At 41.5% G+C, this 11,516-nt stretch overlaps 1 protein-coding gene across 5 annotated transcripts in view; it reads left to right on the top strand.

The window, feature by feature from the left end:
- Positions 1-1,253: 1,253 nt before the first annotated feature.
- The window catches only part of LOC109897634 (protein shisa-6-like), a 67,255-nt gene continuing 56,992 nt past the window's right edge, over positions 1,254-11,516 (top strand). For all 5 annotated transcript variants that reach the window (XM_031834682.1, XM_031834681.1, XM_031834679.1 and 2 more), the window contains exons 1-3: positions 1,254-1,476; positions 2,021-3,015; positions 8,933-9,081. In XM_031834682.1, coding sequence (XP_031690542.1) covers positions 2,471-3,015; positions 8,933-9,081 — 694 coding nt within the window. In that variant the 5' untranslated portion in view covers positions 1,254-1,476; positions 2,021-2,470. The remainder of the gene's footprint in view (positions 1,477-2,020; positions 3,016-8,932; positions 9,082-11,516) is intronic.

Genomic DNA, 11,516 nt, shown 5'->3' with positions numbered 1-11,516 from the left:
TTCAAGATGTTGCTCATTCCACTTAATTGGGAGAAAACTAGAGAGCAGAATTCCCAGGTTGGAACCCTAATGATTTCATTCTTCTGAGGAATAGTCTCATTATTCCTGAGCCAATGTCGACCCAGTCGTTACCTGTCAATGCTTTTTGCTGAGGCTAGCTTTCTCTGCACTAAGCTGTTAAACATTAATGGACAATCCTTCTTCCCTTTGTGCTCGATATGACATCTGATGTGTCATTTTGACTGACAGAGAGTCGGGGGGCTAATTTGCAAATGCTGCCATCCATAGCATCCAGTGAAGAAACACATTTATCAAAAGCCCTGTGCCCTTTTCTTGTCTCCTTGTCATATTAGCTTCTGAACACTGTCAGGGCAGCGTGGAGTTTATGGATTTCATTTCAAAGGCCTCGCTGTTTTCAACATGCAACTCAACGTGTGGACAAGGTTAAAAAAGGCTACCTCATTAAACCATGGGCCACAAAGTAACTTAATGTGCTTGGAGAGTAATAGTATCTCATCATAGCGTTATACTCATACTGTAATATGGTGCAAACACAACTGAAAGTACACAAACCTGTCAAATGAAAAATGAGGTACATCAAATATGTAGAGTTCTCTGAAACGATAAGGATTGTTCAATTTAGATTACACAAGGTCTCCCAGGAACCTCCACTGAACTAGGGGCTGAAGTCAATTATGTAGGCCATTGTTCTTTTTCAGTCTCCACTGCCTCTTCCAAAATTACATGGAGGTTGAACATGATGCAGTGTCTTTCATTGAAAATTAGGCTACTGCGGTTTCTGGAGCCTCCTATAAGTAAGTGTGTTACCTTTAATGCAGCTTTTTCACTGAATATTAACCAACTGCTTTCCGTTGTAATGTATGCTGTCTCTCTTTCCAACGAGCCACATTCCAGATTAGATATCAATGTCTTATCAATGAAATATAGCCATTTTTGTGAACACCAGAATGGAACATTCCAATAGCCTGGAGACAAACTCTGCTATCATGGCATGTTCAATTGTGTATTACCAGCATATTGTGGCATGTTATTGTATTACCTAAAGCAGATCATTCCCAATCTCTCGCATAATAGGGCATAATAAAAGCCAACTATATAGAAGCACCAACAATTGCAACATGCTGCTGTTACATGGTATGAGTGAACGCAGCATTGTGCAGTAGAGCGAAGATTTACACCACCAACGTCGCACTCTGAAAGAGAAAGCTCTAATGCAGTTCTAGAATGATCCAGATTACTGAGTGCAGCCTGTAGGCATGACCGAGCACACTGCTGTCAGGGGCCGATTTCTAATTAACTGAGGTACCTGTATTGGTGACGTAGATGCGCTCATGTGGAGGGGGGAGTGAGGGATGGAGTCGGGTCGGAGCAGAGCGGGGTCTCACGCGGAGCTGAGGTACTTTGGTTCAGTCTGTGGCAGAATCGAGAGAACCAGTTGCCGGACACCATCAACGGGTAAGTGCTTATCTGTTTCGTTGCTGTGTGATTTTGGTTGTCTTGTTTGTGCAAAAGTTTCTTCAGATTCGTCTTCTTCTCTCCATGAATAGAGCTGGAGGAAAGTAAACTTCGTACAAGAAAAGAGGGGGGGAACTACCAGCATTGAATATGTTAGGCTATTTCTCTGTAAAATGAGTTGACGTTTTATTTGTCTGCGTTATAACTTTGAAGTGGACATTCAAAAATAGAAAGCATAGCACCAAGAACTACTCAAGGATATATCCGCATAGTGTCCGCGCTGGGTTGCGCTGTCCATGGTGCTGAAACAGTTCGCGCGTCTGCGAGGGAACGTTTGTTTGACTGAGCAGAATTGTTTTAGCGCGCTCATATGTGTCTGTTTAGTTGACATTGATACGGAATACATAAAATTACATTTAATTTGGTGCAGATGGTTATTTTTCTTGTGCAAAATGTTTGTTCCTTTTTTTTCTTTTAATAAAGTATTTTTTTTACAGTAGGAATTTACTGAATCCTCTGTCTTTCTCTCCTGCTTTCTCTACAGAAAACAATCAGCGTTCAACTGTGCAAGATTTAGAGCTTTGCTAATAAAGATATACTTATGGTAGATGGCATTGTCGGAGACAGCCGGAGGGGATTCTTCAGCCCATTTCTCAAGCTGAATCCAAATGACACTTCCTCCACCCAAAAGTCCCCCGATGACCACAGAACTCCACCTATATTCGGAGGATGCTGCACAATGTGTGACACGGTCGTCCGACCGCAATTGATTGGTGCAAGAAGCGTCCTTCCCTCAACCAGAGCATGACACTCTCAGCAGTGGACAGTTGGAAAAGGGCTTCGGAAATGAACCCCTGTGGACAGCCACAAGACTGGGTCAGTGGCAGGAGCACGGCTAGGTAAAGAAGCAGAGGTCTTCGTGTGAGGAGAGAAAGCATACAACTAAAAAAGTGGGGGGCAAACGATCGCATCAGCAAAGACACAACCTCAAATCATGGGGATACAGCATCTTCTGCTTCTTTTGATTTACTTGGACCCGCTGAATGTACTGTGCGCGGCTACAGCCAACAAGAAGAAAAACGCTCCAAAGCGGAATCAGAAGATGAAGGAGGTGAACGGCACGGAGGCGCCTACTGCGGTTCCGCGGCGAAACACTCAGGTCCAGGCACCTTCGATCGCTACCCATGACACGTGCCTGGGCTACTATGACGTGAGCGGAGCGTACGATAAAGTGTTCGAGTGCAACAACACCGAGCACCGCTACTGTTGTGGAAGTTGTTTCCTGCGCTATTGCTGTGCAGAAAAAGGGAAACGCATAGAACAGAAAACTTGCACAAATTATAACACCCCAGATTGGATCAAAACGCAGCCTCCCTCCCCGGCACCAACAGGTGACACTTACGACCCTGACTTGGATCAGACTAACACAACGGTATACATCACCTGTGGTGTCATAGCTTTTATCATCCTCATCGGAGTTTCTGCAAAAGTTGCCTACGACAAAGCAACCAAGCCCCCTCAGGAAATGAATGTCCATAGGTAAGTCACCCTGACATTCAGGTTAAGAAATAGTCATTTATTATGGGGGCCACTTTTTTTCCTCTGTGTGTGTGTTGTGGGGGGGGGGGGGTGTATGCTTGTGTGTGCAATCACTGTTATGAAACACCAGCTTCAGCTTTCACAGACATGAAAAGTCCGCTGTTGACAGTAAAAAATGTGTACAGTGGGTATAGAAAGCTAAATTAGATTTGTGAATAGACTAAATCATGAGCACTTCATCACAATGATGCATAGAAATCTGACCACATATATTCTCAACTTTTGAATAGGGATGAAGCCATAATTCACAATGATGCTCAGTTTCATTCCTCTCTGGAAAATAGTGTTACATCACCTGCAAGCCATTACACAAAGGACAACTGATCATTACAATCAACTCCTTTTCAAGTACCTCTCTTATGCAGATATACACAACCCCCAAGTGACAGTCAACCCGATTCACCACTCCCACCACCACTACTACTACCACAACCACCACCATACATTGGAACATTAAATGTCTCTTGTCAACTAAAGTATTGCTCCATTTTCATCAGCAGCACAAACAAACCTCCATGAGGCAGGTGTGGAATTGAATGGCTCTGTCAAAGAAAAGGCATCACATTCATGGTCACAGTATAACATTCAGACTAGGAGCAAGGTTGGGTTGCTTCACTGCTAACAACCCAGAGGACATACTGTAAAGATGTCACTCTCCCTTCTTTAGATTGACTTTGTATCTTACAGGATAATGACCCATGGATGGACTGCTGTTGGGAAAGTATGAGATAAACACATTATGGTGGAATACATCTAACTGCCGAGGAATCAATGTCTCAATGTATTCATTATATTATGTCCCTATGAATGGAATGAATGCATACTGTTCCACTAATCCTTATAATCAGGCACTCTGAAGTCCAACAATTTCTAAGTATTTGGATAGGTGCTGAAAATAGCGTATTGCCTCCAAAATGATTGAAGCTGGTGGTTTTTTCCATGACACATTGGAAGCCTTGACTATATTGTTAAGCACTTCCTAGAGCTAGGAGAGTAACTCGTGTACCTTAGTCTGAATTGAAAGACAGTTAACCTTCTGAAGTGGAGGAGTATGTTAGGGATTTTGTGATCGCTAATTGTGCCTTGCTAGGACTGGCTTCTGTACCCTCGTTACCTGCTGGCTCCATAAAATCAAGGTAGTGATTGGAATTCAGATTGATTGTTCTCAGAGTCCATGCAGCATTAATTTGTCCCCATTCTTAAGCAAGCCCCTCCCATGGCATCAACCCTAGATAGAAAATGTATGTTTCTCCACTAGAGATCATTTGTACCACAACCCTAATGGATATAGTGGCTGGTCTAGCAGACTGGAAGACCTTTGTCTGGAGTTAAATGCAGCTTGAACTGTAGCGGTGGCCAGATGTTCAGTATGGGGTAAGCTCCAAGGATGACACTGTCATCTTCTCATGACAGGGATCTACAACCATAGATCTGTCTCTCTTCCACAACATCCGTTAACCTCAGCACCTGTTTTCTGCATTAATACTTCTGCTGTTAGATGAGTCACACTCACACTGTTGTTAGAAGTCCATACTTCAGCCTGTCAAATGTCATTGACTCCTAGTTGAACAATGCATATCAAAGCATTAGAAAATAAACCTTTTTGTTCCCCTCAGTTTATTAAGTGTCTGGTTCTGAAGAGAAATCTTTCAGGTGGACGGTTCTGTTGACAAAATATAGATACGAGAACAAGGCTTGGATAAGTGCCCCCCATTCATTTTTCTTTCGAAAATTCATAGTTATGTCTACAACCTCAATAGCTATTGATTTAATTGTCACACCAAAAGATGGTGTCAAGTACAGGTCTTTGGTTTAAGAGATAATGTTCTCAGACACATTTTTCTGCTCGTAGAGTGACATTCAAATATACAATCCTTAAATGCAAGCCAAGCCATTACCTTGACAGTTTCAACGATGACAGTACAAGTAGAAATATGATACCAATATCTGTCTGTCTCTAGTGTATTCCTACAGTTCTAGTCAAAGCTATTTCATGCAACCTACCAAATGACTCACTTTGATCCCACTAAAGACTATTAGACTTCTGAGGCTGTGGCAGTACCTCCATCTCAGTACTCAGAACTGAGGAGACTGTGAGGATTTCTGGCCCCTTAATGCTCTCCTATCCTAGCCATGGGGCATACTTTCAAATGGAGATGCTTACTGCCACCACCACATCAGTATGAGTGGTGGTGAGAGAGATGAGACAGATGCTGCCCAATTCAGATTTTTTTCTTTACTAATTTGTCTTTTGACCAATCAGATCAGCTCAAAAAATATATAATGTAGGGCCTCCTGGGTGGTGAAGTGGTCTAGGGCACTGCATTGCAGTGCTAGCTGCGCCCAGGCTCTGTCGCAGCCGGACGCGACTGGGAGGTCCGTGGGGCGACGCACAATTGGCCTAGCGTCGTCCGTGTTATGGAGGGTTTGGCCAGTAGGGATATCTTTGTCTCATTGCGCACCAGCGACTCCTGTGGCGGGCCGGGCGCAGTGCACGCTAACCAGGTCGCCAGGTGCACGGTGTTTCCTCCGACACATTGCTGCGGCTGGCTTCCGGGTTGGATGTGCGCTGTGTTAAGAAGCGGCTTGGTTGGGTTGTGTTTCGGAGGACGCATGGCTTTCGACCTTCGTCTCTCCCGAGCCCGTACGGGAGTTGTAGCGATGAGACAAGATAGTAACTACTAACAATTTGATACCACAAAATTGGGGAGAAAGGGGGTAAAATTCTATTTAAAAAAAATATATATATATATATATATATATAATGTGAAAATATCTCATGTGACTGGTCAAAAGACCAATTTTCAAATGAAATCAGAATTGGGCTGCCTGTGTAAATGCAGCCAGAGTAGGGATGACTAAACGAGGAGACATTGCATAGTGGACATTCAATAGCTTTTTTAAATGATTTATTTCCAACAATCATTTGGCACATTTGGTATTAATGATCTCTGAAAAAATTATTTCTGTGGCTGGCTTGAGACATCCATGCTGATAACCCTGTCGAGAGCTGTATTGGAACATGGGATTAACTATATACTAGGCAATGGTTTAAATGTATTTAGCCCTGTAAAGTGACTCAGAGTTTTATCTCAGTGACTGGGGATGGATTGTGAGGGGAATGCTAAGGCATTGGCAGACCTCTGTTGTTTCTTCTGTGACCTTCACGGAGGCACAATAAATGTCGAGTGAAAGCCAAAGCCAGGGATTTGAGTGGTCTATATTGATCACTTTCTCGAAAGCAAACCTGGATGCAATTTAAGATGGATCTGTTGCAAAAAAGTATGTACTCTCAGATTGAGTACGTATTAGGTTTTGTTAGGCCGGTGAGAGTCAGTTCCAATACATTCAAAAGGGATTTCTAAATTGACCTGCATACAGTGAGATTGAATATGTCATTTTTGAGTGATTTTACCATAATATTGGGCAGAGAAAGCAGATTGGGTGAGGTAGGTGAGATAGTATGACTTTGCAATGTCTCTTGTATAACTGTAAAGCATGTAAAGCACACCTACATGGATTTATTTCTTCTCCAGTTTCTGCTTCTACTCCATTAGTGGTTGGCATGTCAGTGATATCCTTCTCTCTGCTCACATTGGGAATATTCATTTTTTTGGTGTTCCTGACAACCTATTCTCTCATGGACCGACTATGTAAACCTAACTGGTACTGGTACTGGTCCTCAAGCATCTGACCAAATTACAAAATATTTTATTTCTGCGTCAACCGAGATTACTGACAACCTGATAGGCAGGGTCAATGCTGCAATTCTTTTCTAACACATTCATTCAGCCATGAATAATGGCTTGACAAACATTTTGTGGAGGTCAGGATCCAAGGGGAGTAGAAATTCACTTTGGTTTCCATTTTTTTCTCCCCAATGCTTTTGAACCTATTTTAATTGGTAAATGGCCCGGTGCAGCAAAGAAAGAGCTAGCAAAGCTGCAGTTGGCTCAAAACAAAGCAGCATGCCTTGCCCTTGACTGTACACACAGAACTAACATCAACAGCATGCATGAGTCTGTCATGGTTGAGGGTTGAGGAGAAATGTGTTACTTCTCTTCTAGTCTGTTTAAGAAATGTGTGTGTGTTGAAAATGCCTAACCACTTGTATAATCTGTATGCATACACTTCAAACAGACATACTGTACATACTCCACCAGATACGCCACTATGGGTTTCTTCACAGTACCCAAACCAAAGACAGATTTAATGCATCGCTCAGTTACTGTATGTTTAGAGCCATGTCATTGTGGAATGCTCTGCCACAAGAGGTTACTCAGACAAAAAGTGAGTTTAGCTTTAAAAAATGAACAAAAAATGTATGTTGTATCACATAATTTCTCCTATTTCTTGAATATAAGAATATGAATATGTATATACTGTATGAATAGTGTGTAAATACTGTTGTCTCTTGGTCCCATTCAAATATATAACTCTTATTTTTATGTGCATTTTTCATTTGGATTTAATGTAATATCTTGTGTTTTTCTTGTCTATAATGGTTCTGTACTTTGTCATGAATTTGTACATTGTATGTGTACCCCAGGAAGAGTAGCTGCTGCATGTGCAGTAGCTAATGGGATCCTAATAAACTAAACTAATCCGTTTAGAATGCAGATGATAGACTTGTTGAACATCTAAGCCACATGCTCATAATAATTCAATATCTGTCTCAGTCTGAAATAACAGACTGAAAGAACATGTCGCCATTTCTGTAAACACATTCTAGGCTTCCTTATCTCGTTTGACAATGTAGAAATGTGTTCAAATAGAAAAAAAAGAGAAGAAAAAAAATCCCATTTCACTGCGGAGGCAAGTCCCTCTGATAACCAACAAGACTGAACTACATCCTCTGTCATGTGCTGCAAGTGCAGTGTAAAGGGAATTACAATTTATTTCCACTTCTCTTCTTTACAGTATTTACTTCACTCCCTCGATGGATGATGGGTGTATCGTTTTAAGATTATTTTATACCTTCCCATTTCTTGTAGATGTTTTTCCCCCCTTCCCATACATAGGAATGTACTGGTGCTATTGAAACATGATTTACCTAAGAGATTTTGTAGGAGAGGAAACTGTGACAGGTCTAGACTTTGGGGCTTTCAAACACAACATTTTTTTAAAAGCACCTCTATTCCTCCACTGTGTGGGACTGGTTGAACGTGTTCCTGCCATACAAGACGCAAAGTAGTCAACTGGGGCGATGAAAACCAGGTCGCCTCAGTCTGTGAAAAGGATATGGTTAAAGTGTGCCCATCCTAGAAGGGAAAGGCTATTAATACATAGCTCCCAAAGTCACAGAGAGTTATGGAAAAAAGTTGACTCAGGTCGACTTTGACACAGTTACATTACCCTTTCAGCTCTTTGAAGAAACCAATATGTCCACCATCCTCATCACTATACTTCAATGGGGACCAATGTTGAAAATGGTGATAGCAAGATGCTTTGTGTAGAGCCCTTGAAAATTGGTAACTTGGTAGGAGTTAGATTCCCATTTGAACCTTAGTAGTGGGGGCGTATAGCTCTAGCAGAACATTCTTCAAGGAACATTGATGAATGGCTTTAGCTGTTTTCCCTTGGCCTGAAGGGAAAGGCACATCTGTATTCAGTGTGGCTCAGTATTGAAACCTGGCCTATCGGCCACCTTGGGTGTAATTACACTTCACACTGTGCCTGGTTCTAGAGCTCCACCAACACAATTGGAGCTGTATGTAACTAAATAAATTAAGTAGACCTTCTGGGGATGTTGAGAATAATGGTTGTCGGTCATTGAAAACTGGAAAGTATTTCTGGTTCTGTTTGTATAGTCTGAAAACGCTAAAATTACATCTGTGTTTTTATATTTCTTTTGCAGAGCCCTTGCAGACATTTTGAGGCAACAAGGACTAAATAAGGAGAATGAAAATATTGCAGCATTGGAGGGTTCACCCAAAGACATGGACACACCTCTCCGGACGTCCAAGAACCATTACACCCCAGTTCACACCATGCTAGCAAACCACGGTGGGTACCTGCACTGTTTTTACTTCACATATCCAAGAATATCTAGCAAAAATGATTCAAACTGTATTTGTCCTAAGCATAGGTTCTGAAATGGTCTTTCCCTCTAGTACGCTACATGGTGCGCTATGAGTTGAATCAAAGTCCTTTCTCTGTATAAAATCGATACCCAAGATGACAGAGTTACTATGGAAACAGAGGTTATGTTAAATAGTTAGATCAAATGAAACGAGGTTCAATGTAAATGTCATGAGAACATAATAGAGAAGGTGTTATTAAAGTTAAGTTAAAGTCAGTTACGTTCTCTGAGTGGTGGAGATCCAGTCTGATTTCATATAGACAGTAGTGATTGGTAGGAATTGTGGAGGTAGATTATAGAAATCCCATAGAAACGAGACAAGCAGGGATGACTGAATCAGGAGACATTCTATTATGGACTTTCAATAGCTTTTTATGACTACACAGTAATCTCCATTGTACACGCTTCTATGTAACAGTATATATAACTACTGTCATTATACTTGGCTGACATGTGTACAACATTGTTATTTCTATGGTATGCAACCTTTGCATGGTAAAATGGGACCTTATTGCTTTCATTAATGGTTAAAATGGTCTTTGACAAACGCACTGAAATAGATGATGGGCAGTGTTGGGGAAGCTACTCTGAAAATATAATTAACGAGCTACAAGTTACTTCACACTATTGTAAGTTAAACTACACTAAAGCTAACCTTAAAGTTACTTTTAAAAAGTAGTTCACTACAACCAAACTACTTAGCTAAAAAGTATCATACCTGAATCTGAAATGTCACAGACTACAAATTGCAAGAACATATCACTCTGGAGTCAGATGTTAACAGAATGTGTATTCTGGCCTATTAAACTCAAACATGTAGAATTAGGCACACAAAAAAGTGTTTAAAGTGAGAATTAGGCAGGTTTGATGCTGAAAAATAAGGGCAATTCTTGCCTACTTCACCAATATTTTATTTTCGAAAAAAAAAGTGGTGTGTAGTTCCAGTAGTAAGCTACACCACTACATGGCAAAAAGTAGTGTGTAGTTCCAGCAGTAAGCTACACCACTACATGGCAAAAAAGTAGTGTGTAGTTCCAGTAGTAAGCTACACCACTACATGGCAAAAAAGTAGTGTGTAGTTCCAGTAGTAAGCTACACCACTACATGGCAAAAAAGTAGTGTGTAGTTCCAGTAGTAAGCTACACCACTACATGGCAAAAAAGTTGCCTACAAAGTTGCCTACTACATGACAACACTACCAAGATTTGAATTTAGGTCAACTACCACAAAGCTGCTGCAAAAATGTATTTAAATTGCTAGTTAAACCACATGTAGTTCACTACTCCCCCAAACTGATGATGGGGGCCCTGCTACTTAAGAATATTTTTTAAAGACTGAAAACGATATAGCAGTTTAGACAAAGGGCCTCGGCTGGGTTCCATCCTACTCAGCATTGGCTCAAAATGGAGATGCAACTTAACATGTTCTTCGGGAGACACATGGCTTTTGTCCTGAGATAATTCTGTCTTGCATCGCTGTTCCTCCTTCTTTTATCCGGTCTCCAGATCCCTGCTCCGGGGATCTCTTGCTAAGTGCCCTAGTATGGTGTCCCAGATTCAGTGTTATGTTTCACTCTCGTGTCAAAGTAGACACTCCTCCTCATCCAGGGATTGTGTCAGAGGAGAACTGTTACGTGCTACACCATGGGATGTGAGCCGCTTTTCTCAGACTTGACTCGAGCCACAAAAGCCACAGCTGCTGGTATGTGCAGTTTATTAAATGAAACTACTCTAAGGGCTAGCCAACAGAGGTAGTTACAGTTATGTTTGCCTGAATTCCAGCACTTGACACTTCAATAATTCTCATTGGAATCAATAACCACTTTGACTGCCATACAGTTGCCCAAAACTAGGATTGTCTAACCCCTTATCGGCTTTCATCCCCTCTAATAGCTTTCACTGTGCTTCATTAATCAATAATGTTAACCCTGAAGTGACCTCAAGACTACCATGACACCCCAGTGTTTTACATTAAGAGATTGTGGACTATGCTGCTAACTTCCCCAGTGTTTTACATTAAGAGATTGTGGACTATGCTGGTAACTTCCCTAGTGTTTTACATTAAGAGATTGTGGACTATGCTGGATACTTCCCCAGTGTTTTACATTAAGAGATTGTGGACTATGCTGCTAACTTCCCCAGTGTTTTACATTAAGAGATTGTGGACTATGCTGGACACTTCCCCAGTGTTTTACATTAAGAGATTGTGGACTATGCTGCATACTTCCCTAGAGACTGACTATTTTGTTTGGGTTCATGTCAGTCCTGCAATTGGTCTTCATCCCTTGTGGCCTCCTGCTGACAAGACTCATCTTTCTGTTGTGAAATACTGTACGCGTCTCCCTCAAGTCTGGCATCAG

The sequence above is a fragment of the Oncorhynchus kisutch genome, linkage group LG10, assembly GCF_002021735.2.
Source record: "Oncorhynchus kisutch isolate 150728-3 linkage group LG10, Okis_V2, whole genome shotgun sequence".
NCBI lineage: Eukaryota > Metazoa > Chordata > Actinopteri > Salmoniformes > Salmonidae > Oncorhynchus > Oncorhynchus kisutch.
Note: the sequence above shows the minus strand (reverse complement) of the source record. Positions and strands in the feature narration are given on the sequence as shown.